The sequence below is a fragment of the Toxotes jaculatrix genome, chromosome 6 (assembly GCF_017976425.1).
Source record: "Toxotes jaculatrix isolate fToxJac2 chromosome 6, fToxJac2.pri, whole genome shotgun sequence".
In the NCBI taxonomy this organism is placed as follows: domain Eukaryota; kingdom Metazoa; phylum Chordata; class Actinopteri; family Toxotidae; genus Toxotes; species Toxotes jaculatrix.
In genome coordinates this window covers 1,377,878-1,401,297 of record NC_054399.1, presented here as the reverse complement: position 1 = coordinate 1,401,297, position 23,420 = coordinate 1,377,878, and the positions used below count along the sequence as shown (strand labels likewise).

The 23,420-nt window shown below is 41.8% G+C and overlaps 1 protein-coding gene across 2 annotated transcripts in view; it reads left to right on the top strand.

Annotated features, from left to right (window-relative positions):
* lmo4b (LIM domain only 4b) overlaps positions 1–23,420 on the top strand; it is a 41,921-nt gene that overhangs the window by 1,041 nt on the left and 17,460 nt on the right. Inside the window, exons 2-7 of one of the 2 annotated variants that reach the window (XM_041040168.1) lie at positions 908–1,146; positions 3,243–3,328; positions 3,734–3,872; positions 3,970–4,067; positions 5,440–5,597; positions 5,713–7,142. In XM_041040168.1, the coding sequence (XP_040896102.1) occupies positions 908–1,146; positions 3,243–3,328; positions 3,734–3,872; positions 3,970–4,067; positions 5,440–5,597; positions 5,713–5,939 (947 nt within the window). In that variant the 3' untranslated portion in view covers positions 5,940–7,142. Of the gene's footprint in view, positions 1–907; positions 1,147–3,242; positions 3,329–3,733; positions 3,873–3,969; positions 4,068–5,439; positions 5,598–5,712; positions 7,143–23,420 lie in introns of those variants that run through there. The other variant, XM_041040167.1, reaches the window with a different exon arrangement.

The window sequence follows — 23,420 nt, the reverse complement described above, 5'->3', positions numbered from 1 at the left end:
GAGAGCACTGGAAGTGACCCATCCATTAACTGACATTCAGATGTCAATCAAACATTCCAGACGTAGTCGACCCAGATTTGAAGCGTTCTTAGAATCAGCTAACCTTGGTTCACTGCACAGCAGCTGAATAAAAAGCCTTGTTTTATATTGTTACACTTTCTATATCACAGCTCAGTAAAGCAGACTGTTGAGTGGAATGAGGTAAATCAGTGCATATGTTATTTAATAATACACAGGCGTGGATTGTGTGGAGAGGCATAAACATCCTGCAGATGCACGGCCACCCACCTTTGAGCTTTCTCTCTCCTCACGGTGTCAGACAGTGACGGGCCAGCTGAGCAGCAGGATCCCTGCATCACACTGAGCGACACACTGCCTGTCTAAGACATACTCACAAGATTATTCCTGTAATTGGCTTTAATTAACACTGCAGTGGAGAAAAGGAGCGAGAGAAAGCACTTTTAATTACGCCTCCTGTCAATATCATCAAAAGCTTAATTACCTGTTTTGATGTTACTGTTTTTTGAAGGACGATGTTGTTTTCCCTAAATAAGACGTGTTAACAAACCTCGCTGGCCTTAACTTAATTTGTTTATCTATACAGTGGATGTACCTTTGTCTTTGCTGGTGCTGTTATGTTGGTGGCCCCATGCCTGCTGTGTGTGTGTGTGTGTGTGCTGCTAAATGAGAATAACAATAAGCTTCAATCGACTTGCTCATTAAAATCCAAGCAGCAGAGAAAAGCTGAAAAGTTGAATTGATATGTTGAAGATCATATTGATCCAGTTTAGAAACACTTGCCATGAACAGCCAAGCAAACAGAATCTGCTGTGTTTATTTAGTGGTCTTTTCAAAGCTTCATGTTTCTGACCATTTACGGGAACTCCGACGTTTTCTTCCTCTGCAGAACGCGTCATTGCCAGACACGAGGTAGCTGAGGTAGAGCAGCGTCACAACGAGGACGTCGGGCGGGAATTATCACCAGTGGCAGAAAAAGACGACACGGTCATCATCTACAACAGAGTGCCCAAGACTGCCAGCACATCCTTCACTAACATTGCCTACGACCTGTGCGGGAAAAATCGTTTCCATGTCCTGCACATCAACACAACCAAAAACAACCCTGTCATGTCTTTACAAGACCAGGTAAGAACATGGACCGTTCCTGCATTCAGAAGCAATACTGCAGACAAGCTCACAGAGATATCAAACTCACATACGAAACACGTGACGTCAGAATGTGTTACAGCACACAAACTATTTTACCATAGCTGGAAATACTTTTTTATACTGTGGCAGATAAAAGATGGCCGTCAGAAACTAGATTCAACACATGCTCAGCTCATGACAGGCTTGTGGCCACTTTGATCATCACAACTGAAAATCTGCAATTAAAAATAGCCCATTGTTGTGGCCGGAGTTGTGCTGGTAGTAATATGAAACATTTTCACATGAATGTAAGAACTTTAATACGAGGAAAAGTTACAGTCCCACCAATAACCCTGACATCTGTGCAATGTTTGTGAGTTAAGTCTCCGACTGTAAATTCTGCTTCTGTGCTTTCGTGTCTGTGAGTTACGGAAAAGAATTTGTAGAAAAAGAAAATTCTTAGACAAGTTAATCATCGGTGTCAGTTGTGTCTTGGTATGTTTCCGTCTCTCGGGTGTGTTTGTTTCCGTAGTGAACATAATGGAAAATGTTGATGTTTTAGTTTAAAAACAGTTTATGTCTTTCCTCTGCAAACATATGGACTCCAGAGAATATGTGTGGCATCAGCACACATTACATGCTGCCTGTTACCCTGGCTGCAGTTATACTGCTGTCAGTGCAGCTCAGGACACATAGCGTAAATGCCCCAAAGCTGTGCCCGTGTTATTTTTGGCAGCTAGTGCTGAGGTAATATCCTGTCTGCCATCTCAGAAACAGTCTGCCTCCACTGCACATGATAAACCAGAGACATCAGTCTGCTGCTGCGCCTCAGTCCATCTCGCTTTACAGCAGGGACGTTCAGTAACAGCGTTTAGCTTGGACAACAATGTTGTGTATGTTTTACTTTGTTATGTTCGACTCTCAAACTGGAAAGATCTCAGCTGACCATCATCGAGACATTGTTGAAGAAAGTGAAAGTGACTCCTCTGTATCATTTGGAGCTGATGTACAGTGTTCGCTCACTTTGTAGTAGAATTAAGTGTCAGTGGATAAAAGTCTTCAGTCTATGCTCAATAACCCGTAATGACAAAGTGAGTTTTATGCCTCCGTGCCTGCGACAGCTGAGGCCAGAGGCGTTATGTCTTCAGGTTGTCCGTCCGTCCGTCCGGTACTTCTAGTTGAAAATGTATTAAAAATCAAAAATTGAAATCTCTCATTTATAAAATGTATTCAGACAATAAGTTCAGTACTTTGTTGAAGCTCCCTCTGACAGCAGTTGTTTCTGGGTAAGTCTCTACAAGCTTTGCTCACCTGGATTTGGGCAGTGAACTGTTGCCCCAGTCTCCTGCCCCGTGTAAACCTCTGTGTATTTGGCTGCATTCAGCTTTCCCTCAGTTTGTGTCTCATTACACCACAGAATCTTTCTCCTCGTCCTCGCCCTTTAAATCCAGACAGGCTGTCTTTTACTCAGAGTGGCTTCCATCCAGCTGTTCTACCCAGAAGGCCTGATGGAGCACTGATTAGATGTTTGTCCTTCCAGCAGGTTCTTCCATCTCTGCAGGCGTCCTCTGCGTCTCTGTTAGACTGACCACTGGTTAGAATACTTAAGTAAATAAGAAATTTCAGTTTTGGATTTTAACAATTTTGAAACGTAGCGTGCCAACAGGGAAGGAGTGTGAGTACGTTCTGGAGCCAGTGTATGTTGTGTGTAGTTTGTATGGTACAACCTGAATGTTGAATGTTTTTTCACTCTGATTATTATTCTTTGTTGTATAATCAGTCGGGGGATAATCAACTTGTCTGTCCACTAAATTGGTCCAAATGTATATAAATGTAGGACATAACTCACTGTGTCCTCCACACTGAAGCCAAAGCTGCTACTGACACAGGACGCTGAGTTACTAACACTGGAACTACAGTGTTCAGAAACCTGTGAAGACTGACCACAGCCTTTTTAACATGTATGAAAATAGGAGCAGTAAATGTCCTTTAAGCATAAATGGAAATGTAAAAGGAGCCATTTTAACTTGTCTGTGTTTTTCCTTCAGTTTTCCTTCTGCTCTGTGATCAGTTTCCATGATGTTTGGTTACAGGTGCGCTTCGTCAGGAACGTCAGCTCGTGGAGAGAGATGAAGCCCGGCTTCTACCACGGACATGTAGCTTATCTGGACTTCTCTAAGTAAGGCCCCTCATTTCCTGTAATACCATTAATATCCAGATTAGTTACAAACAGTTAGCAGAGCAGATAAAGGGAGGTCATGTATTGATTGCTAATGTGCGCTTTAGTGTTGATTAATAGCATTGTTGTCCTTATCTCCCCTGACACTATCATTTCACTGATCACAGGTAATTATCCTAATGGTCTAAGTGTTTTTCAGTGAGACGGATCCTGTTCTCTCAGTCCTCCCTGATGCTGCCACACTCTCACTAATGGAAAAGCTTATTCTTAAGTGGAATAAAACACTATGAACGTTGTACATAAAGGTTGTTGCCTGAGGGTCTTTTGTCGTTCAATCACTGAAGTGTCTGTTCAGTATGAATAGAATCTTTAAAACAAAGTGCCAATCCTTTTCCTGTTGAGTAGATATGGTGTGAGGAGTAAGCCGCTGTACATAAATGTGGTGCGAGACCCCATAGAGCGGCTGGTGTCCTACTACTACTTCCTGCGTTTTGGAGACGACTACAGACCTGGGCTTCGACGAAGAAAGCAAGGCGACAAAAAGGTCTTTATTTACAGCTCATCGACGCCACTCATTCCTGTCCAGGACCTGTGTCTGTCAGCATTCGTTGATGAGAGCGAGTGTTTGTGTTGTCTTTCAGACCTTTGATGAGTGTGTGTCGTCCGGGGGGTCTGACTGTGCTCCTGAGAAACTCTGGCTGCAGATCCCCTTCTTCTGTGGCCACCATTCAGAGTGCTGGTGAGTGGGCAGCACCTGCTTCATCACCAGCAGAACGCACCCACAGTAAACACGCCACCGTGGCACCTGAGCCACAGGACGTTATGTTATTGTGTGATTCTGTGAACGTAGCTCAAACTTCATACCTTCACCACAGGTTCCCCGTGTGGAGTAGATGATCTGATTAGCTTCTGGAGCACCTGTCTGCATGAATCTGCATTTTAATGAAGGAGCACTGATTTCTGCTGTAACTCCTTAACACTTTAAAGTGACAGGTTCATATTGATTCCAGAGGTGTAGTATGTATACAGACAAACATGTTGGTTAAAAAACCTCTGCTAATTATTTAAGTAATTAGCTTAATTAGGAGGAAACTGATTTTTCTTGTGAACACAATAACTCAAGAACAAGAAACTTCATAATTACACCACAGGCGCCGCACTTAGAAGAGATGATGTGGTTTAGATTTTTTTCTGTGCCTTGCTGCATGTTAATGAAGGAAAAGTGGAGTTCATGGAGGCGATGTGAGTGTCTCTTGCTTTTATTTCCAAATTGTAATTTGGAACGATACGATTTTCAGTTTTAGGAATGATCAATCAGCGGTGTCTCAGGTGGCAGCAAGGAAAAGTCCAAGCAGGCAGCCACCATCTGTAATGCCTGTACATTTAGCTGAAGATAGTTTTGTGTAAGAAGAAACACCACTCTGCAGAATGGTTAATATTTAAAAAAAAAATAAAGAATGGGCTGTGTTGTTGTTGTTGTTGTTGTTTTTAATGTATTAATAAAAGACTCAGAGTGGCAGGTCTCACTCTACAAAAACCATCTCGGTAATCTCTTGCAGCAGTTTCAGCCACGTGGTTAGCAGGTAGCTTAGTAATACTTTAGTTTAAATGAGTTTTTGGATTTTTCCCAGTTTGTGCTCATCGAAGCATCTTTTTAAGCTTGCCACCCTAAAAGCTCTAAATCTGGTTCTAATTTTAATCTTAGCTTAAGCAGCTACAGTTCAGTCATTCAGTCACAGGGTCATCAGTCAAAAACGTGCAGTTCACTGCAGCTTGGTGTTATTATCATACATATGAGCTTGTTATGTATTAATGTAATGTCTTTTTTGAATTCATAGTAATATTTGAATATTATTGATTAATTCTAAGTCTGCTATCACTGTAATATCTCATTAAATGTGTTGACTTTTCTTTAACTGACTGGCTTTAAAACAATCCGTGTAAAACACCTCAACAACATGCAACTGCATTATTTCACCGGACACTGACACTCAGATGGTTCCTCACACACACTGAAGCGAATCATGGAGCGTTCAGCATCAGAAGCACATGATGCAAACACCAGTCTCAGATGTCCTGATCGTAGCTTACGTTCACTGTTTTGTGTGCAGGAATGCAGGCAGTAGATGGGCCCTGGAACAGGCCAAATACAACCTGGTGAACGAGTACCTGCTGGTCGGAGTCACTGAGGAGCTGGAGGACTTCATCATGATCCTGGAAGCTGCGCTGCCACACTTTTTCAAGGGAGCCACAGAGCTCTACAGGACAGGTACCAAACACAGCGCCCATCATCTCACAGCACTCATTTTGCTCCCCCACAGATCAGTTGTAACCCTGTGTTGTCCAGACTGACAGACTCATTAAACCGTCTTATATTACTCCAGGAAAGAAGTCTCATTTGAGAAAGACCACTGAGAAGAAGCCTCCCACCAAAGAGACAATAGCCAAGCTACAGCAGTCTGACATCTGGAAAATCGAAAACGAGTTTTACGAGTTTGCACTTGAACAGTTTCAGTTTGTGCGTGCCCACGCTGTCAGGGAAAAGGACGGGGAACTTTATGTCCTGGCCCAGAGCTTCTTCTATGAAAAGATCTACCCCAAAGTGAACTGAGTGTAGCCAGAACATAGTGACAAGGGCCACACAGGCAAAAATTCTATTACAAGTCGTAAACACTGGGACACAAAGAGAGACACTAAGTGATGCTGCTGAACGTTGGATTTGTTGTTCCTGTACTTTTCCTGGGATTCTAATTTTGACCCTGGTACAGTACAGAAAAGCCTTTTCAGGCCATACAGTGGAATTTCTATGAGGAATGTGTCTGTTCTTTTTTTATTGCCGTGCAGCTGTTGAGAAAACCTAACATGGATAAAGTGTCTGAGCTGCGAGGAAGAATTTCTGCTCAGTTCAGGCTGAAGCGGTTTTTGAATGTGGTGCATCTCAAAACCCAAACACAAGGATTGTTAGGAAGCGATGTCTTTGGTTTCTGGGTTGGACCACTGAGATAAAAGCAGCAAACCTCAACATGTTTTTCAGTTCACTGACGGAAAATGGAAACGAGCTCATCTGGTTTATGTGTTTTTGTTTTTTTGCACACACGCTTTAGGTGCACCAGTACTTGTTTACAAATTACAAAAGAAATAACGGTTACAAAACAAAAGAGAAAACAAAGCTGCGTTTGTCAGAGTGTATTAACATGCAGTGGTATGTTTATGGACCAAATGGTAGCAACAGAAAATAGATCGGACCATTGCATCCTTTGGTACGTGACTAGTAATTTTTTATCTCAATTTTTTAGACGTTTAACACATTGTATGAATATTTTATCACAGAGGTAGTGATGTGTGTCTTTGCTATGACTGATCGCTGCTGTTTCTTAGCCTGTGAAAGGACGATGAGGAGCAGGAGAAAGGCTCTGATCACCAGTGAGAGGATCGTGTGAGTACAGGGTTAAACTGAGCTTTGGTTCACAGGGTTATTTCCAGCAGAGAGAGAAAAGGTGAGAGGTTGAACTGACAGTGCCTTTATAACAATGTACAGGACAATATATTTTTCATTTTCAGTGATCCCACAGTCATGTTTCCTCTTATCTTGATGCCTTCTTATTAACGGCACTTCCTGTTTTTGTTTTTGTTCTTACCACATGAACGGCCTAAACATAAAGACAAACTGCAAATATCCGTGCTCATTTCATTCTCATTGAGTCTGCTGCTAGTTGCTGATTGTGTCTAATGTGTGTTGGTGTCATGTGAATCATGATGGCACTGTCATTTAACGCCGGGGGCCTCGTGAGAGGCAGACTTTATAAATGAGACTCAAACTGATGTTTGGTCCCTAGTTCCAAAACACCTATTGAACAGATGTCATGTGTCTTATGTACAGCCGGCCTCATGCACCTAGATAACACTGTTTACTTGCTTTGTTAATCTGGACACTGTTGTTTGATTGTTATTGCTGTCGATCCTACACTAGCACTTCTTCCACACGTCAGTACTTACATACAGATGGTAAGCAGACAGTATGTTAACCTAATTAATACAGTGTGTTAGCATGCTAACGGATTAGCACAGAACACTTAAGAACAGCGGAGGCTGATGGGTCGTCCTCAGTTCTGCAGGTATTTGCCATAAACCAAAGTAATGGACACACTGAAACTTTGACCTGATGATGGAGCTTGAGGAGAAGACAGCAGAGCATGTTATTACACCTCATCCTGGGGAGGACTTGAATGGGTGTAGGAAATTTAATCTACAGAATCTATCGATTTCTGTTTGATCAGTAGAAAAGCAATCTGTCCAACAGCTGTGGAAACATTTCACTCAAAACCATGAATGTCCGTCTGTCGGTGGCACTTGGAAAAGTCAGGGCCCATGAATGTGTGAAGGAAACTTCATGGCAAGCCATCCAATAGTTGTCGAATGATGGAAGCAATCAACGCCTAGATCCCTAAGAAGATGGTTTCTGTACACAGCCTCAAGTACAGAGACTAAACCACTTCTAAGAGGAATGGTCAAAGTCAGAGCAGCAGAGGCCAAAACATCCTGACCTTTAGTCCTTAAAATGGGTCAAGCCCTAAAAAACCTGGACCCTACATTTCCCACAATGCAACGTGTCTGCATCTGTCATTAGCCTGGAAAATGTGCGTATTTCATCTGCCACGCTGGAGCTGAAACTAGTGATTATTTCCATTACTGAAAAATCATGTTCTCAATTAAGTGATGAATGTCTGAGAGTAGTGAAACAGTTGCCTAAAGCTTGTTGCGTCAAACCAACAGTGTAAAACAAAGACACAAAATGAAAAGCAAAAAAAATATTTCAGAAGGAATGAAGGATTGTCTTTAGTTCAGTGGCAACTTATCAAAATAGCTGCAGATTAATTTTCTGACTTTAAGAATTAAAGGATTGTTTCAGCTTTTTCTTTTTTAGCCTTTTTCCACAGTTTTTTTTTTTTTTAAGTTGCTTTTGTCAGGATCGGAGATGGAGATGGGATTACACACAGTACACACGGGCAGAACTCCTGCCATATGTGGACAGCCAGGCTTGTTCCTGCACCCTGTGTTTGGGTCTCTTACAGTGATTTACATGAGCCCAATAACTCTTGACTCCATTTCTCGTCTTTTGGCTCCATAATTACAGAATAATTGCCTCGCTATATCTTGCTCAACAGGGAGTACTTAACCACTGAAACCGTGAAATAACAGACTGGGACGGGATGATCTGCTGAAGTCAGCGGTATTACCGACTCTTGCCTCCTCTCTGATGGGAGAATAGACAGGAGGGAGGGAGAGTGTCTGCAGGGAGAGAGCAGCAGCAGCAGCACGCTCCACCAGTCCACAGCCTGTTCCCTGTGTCTACACAGAGACGAGCACAAAGGCCCCAACCCATATTTGACGCTTTGTGGCTATGGACACAAGGAGAGGCTGCTCATCTCAGAAAATAGAACTCAATTAACAGTTTTGCTGCAGGCACATTGGAACATTGTTTCATTAACGAGATGAATACAGTCTGATAATTACTTCATCTCAATTAGAAAAAAAGCTACAGTCTGTATTGATTGCGGCTGATGAGCTTGAAGGTTAATTAGGAACACAATATTTCAGAAGTCTATCCTGCTTGTTGTTGTCTGACAGTTGTGGGAGCTGTTTGTTAATGACTTTTTGCTTCTGTGCAGTTTTAAGGACTCTGTAGGACTAAGGACTTCCTGTCACAACTGTTTGATTTTTGTTTCAGAAAAAACAACAAACAAAAAAAGCCTGCCTCTCTCCTAACCTTGGCTGGAGCCTGTGTTTGAAGTGTTGGCTTTTGGCTTTGTTTTCCCTCCTGCTGTTGGGCTCTGAGCCACTAGAGGGAGCCGTGGTCCTGCTGAAATCCTCCACAGAGCAGCATGTGGGCTTGGACTGACTGAAACGGTTCACCAAGCCCCCATTAATGCACCTGTGCAAAGCCAAATGGAACAAACTAATAGTGCATTACCATTAACAATACAAATTACACCATTAGGCACACTTGGCTCTCAGGCCTTGTGATAGCTATAAATAGTTTCACTTGGTCTTGGGCAATTTGTGCTGTACTTGCATAATGACAGCACTCAAATTAATTCAGGGTGTGCGGATGGAGTACCCGTACTGCTGCATGTTGTGAAAGGGGACATTTTGGGCTTTTTTTAATGATGTGTCTCTTCCTGCAGCACCACCTTTCCAAGAGGAATTGAACTGCAGGGGCAGCAGCTCTAACATAAGTAAAATGTCTCCATTACAACCCATCCAGAGCATTTACTCCTGTTATTGCTGAAGCTGTGCACAGAATAATGACCTCTTTTTGTCAATGAAAGTTGGCTGGACTTCTAGAAATGGCTCTCTGGATTGGTTTTGGACCCTTTTTCAGCGGACCATAGGAGACCCAGCACAGTTTTTGCAGCTAGCTGACCTCAAAGTGGTTTAACTACTGCTCCATAAAACAAACAGAGCAGAGCAGAGGCAGCTTGACTGCCCCTCACTGGGACTGTGGACGGGACCTTAAAGCGCTTGGCCAAAGGGGACTATTATGTGTACTACTTTTTGCTGTGTTTTATGTAAATGTGCCACACTGAAATGGAAGGTAAAATTAAGCCAGCATGTCAGAGGCACTGGGCCAAGAAAACCTCAAGTGTTCCTGATATTCCTATTTTACTGGAGCCTGGTGCAGATGATAGATTTGCAGTTGATGGGGAGAGAAAACGATGGAAGCCATCACCATTATAAAGCATCGCCAGATTCATTTGACAGTGTGAAAAGGATAGATAAACAAGACTAAGAGTCCACAGCCATGCTAGCAGCTCTCAGAGGCTGCACAGTTTAGCCCCAGTTTCTGCCTTTCATGTATTAGCTTCAGAGTTGCATTCGAGTCACAGAGCTAAGCATCTATTTCTCTAAAAGACAAATACTCGACAGTGTTTGTAAAACCCTGATGGTCATTTAACAGGACTTATTTCTGTTCTGAAAGTATTTCAAGAATCATCAAAAAGTCTTGTAACCATCTGGATGAAAAAAATGTTCTTTCCACTGCACAGTAAAAAACAAAAAACAGCCTGCACAAAGACAGTAGCCAGTGTGTAACCTGAATAGGAAAAAGAGTTGCAACTTGGGAAATGAGGTAAAAATCTTTTTTATTGTGCAGTGGACTGGATTTTTTGTTTCCCACTCACATGGTTTGAATGGTCTGTTGAGGGTTCTAGAAATATCTTCAGAGCAGCCTTAAGTTTTGTTGAACAAGCTTCTGGGTTTTTCAACAATGTTTATCTTTCAGAGAAAAGGAAGCTTAGTTGTGTCATGAATGTCATGAATGCGGTGCTAAAACATGAGAGGTCATTTCAGTGTGTGATAGCATGCTAAAATGTACTAATTAGCACCAAACACAATACAACTGGGGCTGGTGGAGTGTCATTAGTTTTGCAGGTATTTGGCCAGAAACCAAAGTTTTGGACAAACTGAAATGTTGACCTGATAATACAGATTATTAAAGTTATGGCAGTTCATCCTGAGGGGGCCACGAATGTGTGCACCAGATCTCTTGGTCCGATAGTTGTCGACACATTACGCTCAACACATCTGAACTGATAGTGGTGCTAGAGGAAGAGTCGGAGGATTGCGATTGTTAATGGGGTTCATCCTGTGGAAACCATGAATGTAAAGCCATCACATAGATTTTGAGAAATTTCACCAGATATGTATGAACTGTGAGCAGGTAGGACAGGGCATCAATGAAGCTGGTAGGATTCATCCTCTGGGGACCACGAGTGTCTGAAGAAAAATCACAGCTGTTGTTTCCTAAGCTGTTGTTTCGATTGATCAACTGATCGATCGTCCCAAGAACTCTGCCTAGTGTGGTTAAAGCACAGACCATGGAATACATCTTAACTGTAATCCATTCATATATGTTGTTGGTTAAAATATCACAGAAAAGATAATAGTGCTACAAGTCTTTTTTATTATTATACTATTAAAAGTTAAAAAGAATATGGCACAGTAAGATGAAATAAAAAGATTTAATCAGCACCACATCCATCATTTACATGTAGGAGAACATGATGTACTACATAATGGACAAAATGAGCCTGTGAGCACAACAGGGAGGTTGACCCCATACAGGAAACTCTCTGATACTCTTAATTAGATTGCTGCATTGTAGTTTGACCTTGGTGGAAGACACTCTACACTACTCTGTCTCTCCCTCCCTCTCTGTGTGTCTTTCTCTTGCTCTTGGTTGTGCTGGCAGACTGAGAGCACATAGTGGAGCATGGGCATTTTCTCCTGGAGGGTAGGAGAGAAATGCAATCAGCAATTCAATCGTGGCCATTGTGTAGCAGTGCTGATGAGCTTTGCAGAGTAGATAATGGATTAAATTATTTATCCCCCCTCCCTCCTCCTCAGTGCTCATTGTTGCCTCCTCTTTGTGCTGCTACAGCGGTACACAGACGTAGGTTGAAGGCCTAGATCACTCGCTGCCTTTCACAGATCTAATTTTTCTAATTAGCGCTTGAATGCAGAATGGTCTCTCCCCCTTTACCCCCTGCCTCCACCACGGCGTTCATTGTCAGATACATTCCATGAGGTGAGCATGTGAACCTATCAGCGACCAATTCAGTGACAGAGAATACCAATGTACCACCACATCGCCGTCACTTCTCCCTGTACTTCTCTTATTGAAACGCTAAATGATCTTGATAATAACCTAATCAAGGACAGTCTCTTCAAATGAAAGCTATTAGACTGCAGCAGCTGTGCAGAGGACTGGCTGATCTGGAATCAGGAACAGTATGACCAAAATGTCACTGCTCTAAATGTTTTCTGTTATGTGGCGACTGTATGGAGGAAGTAGGAAAGCTGCTGGATTCAGATCATCTACAAGTTGAAACGTGGACAGTCCATATACCATACTGATGACAGAGGCCATCAACCAGGAGTCAGTCAACACTGACTGAGATGGTTCATGTACTGCATTCATGTTGCTGCAGCAGCTGCCAACATCTTTATCACGAGTTCTCGAAGATAAGATTAAAACCTTTTAGTTTTAAAAGCTGAAAAATAAAATGATCAAGTGAAAGATAAATAGAAGAGTAGAAGAAAGAAACGTGTAATTATTAACTGTTTAACTGAGATTATTAATTATTGATTCCTTCAGTTGTAGTGTTTGACTCATCAGAAAACCTTTTGTTAGATTTGAGGCTCCATACTCAACGTGCAGTTTCCCTCTTTGTTTCCTTCAGAAGCTTGAACATGTTCTGTGCATCATTTTATGCACATTTCCCCCAAATTCAATCTGCTGTATTTGATAGTTTTGAAATTCTTTGGGATGTCCACTAGAATTTAAAATACGGCATCTGTGGGGTTTATCAGTGTTTGGCTGCACAGCATGAGTTTATACTGACTGATACATGCGTCAGTTCATCTCATAATACTTTCTGACTGAGACCGATTCTACTCGTTCCTACTAAACATGTAAATCACAAACATATATTTTCCTCTGGGGACTATTTTCAGCTGAGGATTAATACAGGCACAGCTAGAGAATTGTTACGGCAGCTGTGCAGGGACTGTATGTGGGATTGACTCTAAATAAACTGCAGTGCCCACATTTGTGGTAATGAAGGACAACATCAGTGTAACAGTGTGGCTCACTGATGTTTCAGCTTTGATGGGACCTGTTGACAGTAGGAAACATAGAATATCACAAACCCCATTTCTAAACCATGTTTATATTCAGTGCAGTATAGCTCCTAAAACGTTTTGTATTACTATCAGTCCAGTACAAGTAGTGGTAGGACAGTCTCTTGTTTCTTGTGTCCAACAGACAAGGTTAGCGTTGGTATCAGGCCTGTGTGGCAGCATTCGTTCCTCTTCACTAACAGCTAATACAGACCCATTTCAGTGTGTTGACAGATGATGGGACTGTTGTGGTCGCGTCCCAAAAAAAAAGTGCCACCAGTGTCTCCCATGCAGACGGGAGTGATGCAGACTCTGTGTCTACAGACAGTCCTCGCTGTGGCTGGTGGAGGCTTGCATGTACTGTAAGTTCCAGAGCAATGTGGCCTGCTTGTGTTACATACTTTTGTGGGCCGCCTCCCTGACAACTGGCAACAAAGGATCCATTGAGCAGAGGCAGCGACGAGGGGCTTTGATGGGTAATCTGCATGTGTTTGTAGAGGGAAACTGGAGCTGGGTTAAAGGAAACAGGTGCAACTAATTACAATATCCCCAGTCCTCCTTTCCTCTGGATTTCCTCCTGCTTTCTCTCCTTCTTTCATTTTCTTTATCATCCTTGTTTTCCTTATTGCGAAATCTTTCGCAAGGGTAAATTTCCCTAATGAGACTCTACCATACGCACATGCTGCAGTAACACAGAGCATGCAGGTTCGTTCACTTCTTCCTCACAGGTCAGACATCAAAGTGGCGAGGTGAAATCTGAGGGAAGTAACAGGAAGACATTTTAATTTAATACTTCACACCACACGTGTTATGACTTTGTTCTTTGCACGTCACCAACATGCTTTCCAACCTCTGATAAACTGAAGCAAGATGATATGCTCTTCAATACTAAATGGTCTGTCTTTGTCAAAGTGCATGTGTTCTCTGTGAGCAACTGTGTGCTTGCAGCCACGGTCTACACAGCAAAATAATGGAAATTTGAGAGGTTTCTAAGGCACTTGGCACTGAGTATTACCTCTAAAGGAGATGTGATTTCCAGTATTTCAACTATCAGGCTCTGTTTCTGAGTCTAGCACAGCGCTCTAATACATGAGAGGTCATTCTGTGTAGACACACCAGATATAAATTTAAAACATGAGCCATGGTCAGACCTTTTGCTTTCAAATGTCCCCTTTCCTCCATTTTGCTCAGAGCTTGATTTGAGCTGAGGCGATTGGCCAAATCTATACAGATAAATCATAAAAATAAGCTGCTCAGTACAAAATACATCATGTGTTTGGCATCGTCTGTGGTTTTTTAAAATCATAAGCAGATTGTTTTTAAGGAGTTACAGGCTGATCTTAAATTTGGCATATACAGTGGAAGGGATTTCTATGTTGACAGCTGAGCCTGACATGAAATTGGCAGAAAGTGACCATTCGTTAGATAGCTTAGCGACCATAACTAGGCTGGATAGGTTTTGGGTTTCTCCACATGTCCAGTCGGTGTGCATGGGGCTGTAGAAAGAGCAACACCAGGCACTCAGAGACTTTAGAGGATAGCGTTGCCTATTTGGCTTTTACAAAACCAAAAACACGAGATCAGACGTGAAAGGGGTGGATCAAACACTGACTGGCTTATTAACTTGTTACATAACAGGAAGGGAACATATCTAGATGTATGTACGCAGCGTGTTCTAGTCTCCAATGCGGCTGATGAGCTGCGCTGTGAAGTACGTTGTAATACTAAACAACAGATGAACACATTCATTCATGTGCTGCTACACAAAGCATTCATAGTTTCCAATAGGCACATTATTTGAGATAAAATTAACACATCAATAGACATTGAACATAATATAAAAGTAGGACTTATGTGTGTTAATGCGGTTGATATGACTGTGACAGTGCAGCTGAAAAATGCCTCAGAGAAGTTTGTTCACTCTTCGCCTCTTTGACGTAAAAGCAGGATCAGGCTGTTAATTGATGCCTTCAGATCTTCGTCTTTTGTTCTACTTCTAGTCCTTGAGCTCTCCTTTATATCAGTGCACCATCAAAATATGGACTCATTAATTTGCAGTTCTGTGTCATGTGGTTTCATTTGCTGAAAAATACAGTCAAAGACTGTCAATAAAACAAAGTGCTGAACCTGTGCGGTTTCTCTGTGGCATGTTGGAGAGCTCATACTTGGATTTTTTTCCCTTTACAATAAGTCATTATAATCTTGACTCAGTAGATGTAGAGGTGGCTCCCCAAAGAAAAAACGGTTTAATGATACGGATCTATTCATGATGAGTGAGTCATATTAATACAATTCAAAGCCTGATATCTTGTAACAACACATTCCGAAGTCTATGTTTCATACAGGGTGCAATATCTTTCCTGCGCTGCCACACCTCCAGTGCAGATTAACTCCATCTATGTGTGTGCGAGGGAGGAAAGGAAAACAATCTTGCACTAACAAAACCATTATTAGTTCATTATGAATTAGAGAGCCACATCTGCAACTAATACATGGCCAGGTGGGATTTGTAAAGAGAGTACAGTGTAGAGTTTGTTCCACTAATGCATTATAAACACTGTGAGAACATGTGGCCTTTGAGGTTATAGTTACACTGAATATGGAGCTTGATGTTGCTCAGATATAATGTTTCTCACATGGGTCAACATTTTTGAATTAAACAATCTGCGATGAAACAAAGCACTGCCCTTGTTTTAACTCGCAGAAACCTTTTTCCACGTTTTCTGCAACGTCAGGGCAGAACTCTCGCCTTTGTCTGTGGGCTTTTTGCAACCTTTTGTGAATGAATAGAGCATTAATCAAATCCCGTGATAAAGACAAAAAAGTGACCACAGCTCCGGATGAATGTTTTATCCTTCATAACAAGATGAAAAATATATCTGTAAAGCAATCAGGAGCATATTCACTGCAACCAGAATTAAGACACGAGCAGTTTATTTAGTCTCAAAATTCATCTCAGTCCCATTAGGCTCTTAGTTGTCCTGTCAGCTCTGTGACTAGGAAGGTGGGTAAAAGGCCATTTTCCCAGGCAGCTCAAACAGATTTGGGCTTGAAAGAGAAGCACCGCAATGAGAGAAAAGGGACATCAAAATTGGCCTCTTGTCATCAGGCCCTGGTATGATCCCCATTTGCCTTTCTCCGGGCGATCCGTCAGCAAGCCTTGATCAAAAAGGGATACGTCTTCAAGCATTCCCCCTTTCCAAGAGATGAGTGTCCCTCACTGTCCCACTGCAATCACTTCCTGTGAGCCAGGAAGCCCCAAACAAAGGCCTGCCTCTTTCTCCTGACCGGCGTGAGTGCCGAAGAAGAAATACAACACATATTTATGAGATTATCTGGCATCTCATGTTTCATTATAATGAAAGAAAGAATTGTTTCAGCCTCACAGAGCTGAAACATGTGACACCAGGAAATGGTTTGGTGCTGTTACTCTCTTGTCTGAGAGAAGGAGTGTGCTTTTTTGGCAAGAGAGATGAGTGATGATGTTGTTCAGAAACTGGTTTGACAGCCTGGAATCAGTGGGGAAGAAGTAACATGCTGTTTGGAGAATTTACTGATGATTCAGTGTAGATGTCTTATGTCAAATAAGAACAATAACGGTCTTATCCTAATGCCCTAATTTATGAAAATTTGAAATGCAGAAAGTATGTTTTGGATGAGTAAAGCGAACTGTTACAGAGGAAGCTAGTGGGTTTGTATCTGTTGGACTCTCCACATCAGCTGGGAAAATCTCAGAGCTGAAAAGGAATGAGTAATGTTTTCGCCTCCAAAAACAACCACTTTGCTCCCATTTGTTCTGCTAATGCTGCTCAAAGGCCAAAAGTAGACAGTTGCAAGAGCAAGAAAAGAAAATGCATGCTTGGCAAAACCTTTCCTGTGATAAATAAAGGTAAAACATCAAAAGCCACAGGGACCCGCCTGCCCGAGTGTCACTTTCACTGGGACCATCTGAGGCTAAAGCCTGCAGGTACAGGGGAAACAGAATGACTGGTCCAAAGGGAATGTCCTTATTTTGACTTTGCTCTGAAGTTAACATTGTGGAGCAGTTGACCTTAAGGTTACAGCAGGGACGTGTCTGTGTGCTGATGCTGCTGTATGAGGCTTGAGGACTTTCTTTAACTGTTGAACTTTATACCGTTCTCACTGGCAGTTTTTTTTACTGCACCAAATTTACTTAACAACCTAGTGGTTAGTCTACTAATAGTCTGCAGATTAAGATTTTAAGCTTTTTTTTTTTTTTTTTTTTAGATTTAAAACCATAAAAACTGGTTAACAAGTTCACCCTGCTTCTTGTCAGGAGGCAGGTTCCAAGTGGAAAAGAAAAAAAAAACAGATTAATAACAGCTTAGCACATGTCTCAGGACTACACCCGTGCACGTTGTTTACATCCCACAGGCTCATATTCTCAATTCTAATCACTCAAGAACAAAACATGCTCATTTTTCATCATTGAATTTATTACCTGGAATTTACATGGCCACAAATATTACTGATTGGACCATTAAGTCAAGCATAACCACTTCATGCTCAAGAGAGAAATTCCTCAGTAACTGATCCACAAATGTCATTCTCTTTTTGGGGCAACCGTGTTGACCAATGATTATTGAAGTTTTTTTCTTTCATGAAAATAAAACATTAGTTTTTGATCATTTAAACTGATACAGGTCCATTCAGCCACGTAGAGGAAGGGTTATTGTTCCGCCGATTTACATCTGCTTCTCTGTGTGAGTGCCCAGCTCAAATGTCTTGGGTACACCTTCACAAAAGCGTATGTTTTTCTTCCACTCATTGATTTTTCTCAGAAGCATTCATCTTGCCTCACTTATCCCCGTCAGAAATCACACAGAAAACAGAAAACTCTTTCAGTGACTAATTGCACTTTCTGACACGTCGTCTCATTTTCCTACAAATCTGATGGAGCATTCATTTTAGATGTGACACAAAAAATAATAGTCCAGCCCCCCCAGAGGAATGTTTTCCCTCTCTCTGAGGAGAGAGGTGGATGGGTGAATGTACACTGTTATCTGCTTTTCATCACAAGCAACCTAAGCGGCTATAAATGAGGCAGGGCAGTAGAGCTTTGCAATGGTAAATAGGGTGTCTGATTGAAAGATTGGCCCACCTGGCCGTGACTGTCAGGAGGCCTCATCTGAACGCAGGCAACCACAAAGCTCAGCCGGCGTCCTTCAGCACCCACTTCCCACTCTGTGTCGCCCAAATAGCCTGGGACGGGACCCGTGTCTGGGGAGATTGCTTTCGGAGCGCTGTGACTGGACCCTGATAGAAGAACACTTATCTCTGGGTAATTACCCTCTCTGCACAATGAATAAAATGAGAGACAGCTCCATAATCTATGGTCTGGCGAGCTCGGAGATTACACAGCCACTCATATTATTTGCCAAGACTAATATGCAAAGATGATAAACAAGTGAGGTTATCTTTGGCTTGTCTTAGTATAGAGTGGGAGCTGTTCAGATTTCTTTTACAGTAAAATTTATTTCATTTTAATTAGAGGAACATGCATATTTGGGAAAACCACTCTGTTACTGGATCTGGAGTGCACCCCTGGAAATATAAAATGACTTTGATGTGTGTGCCACAGGGAATTGAACCTGCAAGTCTCATGTCCACTAATTTGGGCCACACACACATATAAAGAATGCATATTTGATTTCACTTCCCAGGAAGGTGATAGTGTTTTCGCAAAGTCACTCCATGCTCATGGATATTTTGAGCTCTCCATAGTCTCCCGTCTTTGTGGAGGGTATAAGACTTCCCCACTCTATTGTTGAGCTTTGTAATTGGCTGTGTGTTCATGACAAAAGAGGCTCATGGAGGGACCCTGATGAGAAACTGCCCCAATCCAGCTCCTCTGTTTTTGGATGGGCTTAATTAGACTTGCTGCAAAGAACCCACGGGCCAGAGAGAGGGCCTATTTCATTTTACTGTTGTCTTTTGTCATCCTCACGTCGTCTTTCCTAATTATTTCATAGCCAAGAAAATCTGCTGGAAGGACTGGGTAAATGTCTGAGGAGGTCAGTTTCTTAGATTACTCAGAAATATATCATGAGAACTGGGAGAGACTAAAGTTTGAGATGGAAGACACTAATTCCAATAATGTGCTGCATTGGTGCATGGTCCAAACATCTGTCATGGACAATGCAGCATACAACATGTGAACAGCTGGATCTATGATAAACATCACAGTCCAACATGAGTCCAACCAACAGAATTTATAGACAACGTGGAAGATTTCTCTGTTTATAGGAAGAGTTAATAGACATTTTGGGAAATGTGCTGTCTGGCTTTCTTTAATTACATGAGAGGATTGATTCCTCTGTCAAGTCTGTACAATAAACATGAAGCCACAGCTACTACCTGGTTAGCTTAGCTTAGCACACAGAGCAGTGACTTCCTGATGTCGCTGTTTAACAGCAATGATTTTTTTTTTTTAAATTTTCACAGAAATAGTAATATATACCTTGAATTACAAAAATGTTATGCTAGTAATGACTAAACAGTGTTGGTTAGGTTAGCATAACTGCTAACTCTGAGACACATTTCTCTTGATTGGCAGTTAGGTTTCCTGTAGTGCTTTTTAGTTTTCGTATTTTTGTCATGTTTAGCTTGTGATGCTGCACTGGCTTTCTGTTTACAGTTGACTGATTTTGATTGGAGGTGCTTCACAAAACAACCAGTTTACACATTACTAGTCTTTACTTGTGTGACACAGTTTAATTAGTAACCACTCGCTGTTTTAGCTAACTAATGATAAGAACTAGTTTCTAAGAACTTCCAGATAATTTAACATATAAAATCATACATTTCTAAAATTTGGAGCAACCCAATGTATGTATTAACATGATCCTAGGATTCTGCAGTGCCGTGCATGAGGCTTATTTAGGTGAAATTATATACAACCACCTAAGGTGAAAAGAAGACATGCAACAGTCAGTTCAGATTCAGTACACATACATGCAACATCTGTGCACATGAAGTGAAAAAACATCCTGGCATAAAAAGCCCCTGACTGTGCAATCTGGATCACAGAATTTCACGCTTAATGAAAGGTGTGACAGAGGCCGCGGTGCCATTACTGTACACAATATGTCTCATTCAGTGAAACTGTTAGTTGCAGCAGTTAATCACTTGACATAAATAGCCTTAAGAGTAACAATTTACCTGTCAGATTTTACATGTAAAGTCAATCACACTGGTTCCTACTGCACATACTGCCTGTACTGTAGTAGAAAGCTATTTAGCGGGGATGTTGCGCTGTATGAGGGTGATAGAAGTAATCAAGGAGGGGAGGGGGCTTCTCCATAGGAAGTTCCTGCAAACAGAGTGCACCCACTTTTTAAACCCCATTTGTCTTGTTAATGCTCCCCTCTGATTACCTGATTGCACTGGATGACTGTGGAGAAATCTGATTGCGTAAAATTATATAGAGCAAACTTTTGATTGGGGAGGGATCTGGCGAGCTTGCTGCCACCATTGACAGGCTTTGTGAAATTTGGCCTCGCTGATTTGAAATCAGCTAAGTGTCACGTCCCGTAATTGTAATCAGAACTTAATTTTTTATCCTTGTTCTCTTTCACAGCACAACTTTTCTCACGTAAACTTTTAAAGCTTGAACAATACTGCAGCTAAGTTCTACATACAACAGCGTAAAATACACGCATCCATTTTCAAAGTGATCTTTCACTGAGACATACTTTACTTCTACATGGGTCAATAACAATGGACACTCATTATGGTCAATGTTTGCACAGCTCTCTCTTAAACATGCCACATAAAGAATTCATTAGCTCCTTATTCAAGCTCATCTGGACTAAAGGTGTTCAAGTGTCAGGAATGAAAATGATTATTATATTAAGTAGATGCAATCTTTATACATAGCCAGCAGTTGAATCATAACTTTGAATAGAATATTCTGAATAAATAACTACTTTAAAAAGAATCTCCAGCCCGGACTTTTCTGGCTAGTTTCTTGCTAGTTTCGAAATGAGAGCAATTTGTGGATGTTTTGAGGAAATTCTTGGAATGCCAAAAAGGTGATAAACCTACTTGCTGTGAGTCCCAAACTACAGTGTGGATACTGTGGCAGCATGTGCAATTTCCTGTATTTAGGATGGAGTTAGTTCAGGCTTACATTAAGTCGAAGCCTCAGAGCCTTTAATCTGGGTTTGTTCACACCTTAAAGTTAAACATCTTTGTCGAGTAGACTGCAGGCAAGTTGAAGGCAGACTGTAGGAACACAAACACATAGCTTGTCATGTCCAGTGTGCAGTTTCAGGTATTGATAGTACATTAGCTGAAAATGTCCTGAGTGCAGTGACAGTCATACTCTGTGGAGGAAACATCATTATAAACTCAGCAACTCTTCAACATTTTGGACCATCTCCACGCAGCATTCTCTTTGGCTCCTCAGCCTCCAGCCACCTGCACAACTTGTAATAAAACTGTCACAAATGAATGAAAGTCGGGTGGAGGAGGGAGGGAAGGGGGGCGAGGGGGTTAACACAGATGTCCAAATAAAGTGTGAATGATTCATTTTGCCAAGATTAGTGGCATTCTCCGGCAGAAACTTTCCCATGGCAAAGGAACTCGGCTGCTTTCATTACTGCCCTGCGGATTGTCATCATAAATTGATTTTCTCTCTGAAAGACAAATTAAATTGCATATGAAATACAACAGAAAGAACAAGAAAGTGTCTGTTTCTCCATTTTCTTCCACAGCTCCCATTCCCTCCCTTCTCTTTGTTGTCCCCCCTTTTTGTCAATTTCCCATGTCTCTCACATCTAAGTGATCCAGAGTGTTCAAACTTAAATTAAGATCTCTGGCAAGATAAACAGTTAAAACCAGTTCCCATAGTTACGGCTCACACAGCGTGGTGATTGCATTATAATCCGACAGCAATCAACTCTAAATGAAACAGGGATGATAAGGGTGCTATTTTCTGTGTGTGTGCGTGTGTGTGTGCGTGCTTGAATCTAGCTTATTTCTTTCCTTTGTTCGACTTAGATTTTTATTACCTTCCAATCAGGTCAGCTCCACGGCGGAGGCTTTTTGGACAAACATGGCCATGATGTGGGCAGAATGAGATTAAGACACTACAGCAAGGCCTCAGTGAAGGGCCTTCTGCTGTTGTGGAAAATTCAGTGTCCCCAGATGACTCGAAAAATAATTCAATTGATAGTAAGTGTGAAAGTGAGTTTGCCCTTCAACTTCACATTCCATCAACTTCCATTAACTAAGAAAACAAAAAATATATCCATGTCACGGTAATTTGGCCCTGCTAACATTACTGTTTCACAAGTACACAGTAACTAGATGTCCAGAAATACGTGGTCAGTGTAGTGTGGCTTCTTTATTGAACGATGTCATGAAACTTATGAAAGGAGATGTGGCTCCAGCAAGCAAACGTATGGTCTTCTGGCAAAAACACTGAACTGACTCAATGAAATTCAACATCACCCAGCAAGGTGCTGCATTGTCCATGCAAATACATGCAAGCACACATTCGTGGTAGATTACTTTGTGACGTGACGCTGTATTTCTGCTGTCTACCTTGCAGTTGCTGTGCTGAGAGATAAAATAGTTGCTGTGATAACTTTTCATGGTCATACAATCCTGTCTCATAAGTCTTCAAACTCATGGACCTTTTATTTTATGCCAGTATGGGTATCAAAGTCGCACTGTGCCATCTGGTCTGCATAAATCCAACCTCAGCAGTTCCACTTCACCCACCTTGACGCAAACATGTTTGTTTAAATCCATGAAAATACCAAATGAGACAAACAGCACACAGCAGAATAGCCTACAGAATGATAAAGGTTGAGTAGCGATCAAACGCAAACTCATTTGTGCTACTACAGTTTGGAGCCAGCACACAACTAGCAAGTCGTCTGAGCTAAGTGACTAAAGGTTGCTTTGGTTCGGTTTAGGACAAAGATGGTCAGTTGTGTGCTCATTCAACAATTCAGCATTTTTTTTAAAAATCAAAGTAGTTTTAAAAACTAGCACACATTTGTCCCTGATCTTTACAAATTCCTAAGCATGACCAACTCCTGATCCACTATCCAGTGCGTCTCTCCACCATCAGTTTCCCATGGCTTGATATTAAATAGAAAGACTTTACTGTTCATTCTTCCATGTCTGAGACTCAGTGTCTCTGTGGGAAGAATGGCACTCATCTGAGATGTCTGCAGGTTGTCAGAGCAGGGAGGAAAAGGAGTGAGGGTGAGGCAAACCCCGAGGCAGCCCCAAGACAAACAAGAGAGGCATCTGTGAGTAGAAGCCATCATCAGTCATCTTAAAGAAATTATCCCCACCGCCATGTCCCACTGATCAACTGAGGAGCTGCATGCTCAGACCACGGTCTCCTCACAAAAAGACAAAACCCTCTTTC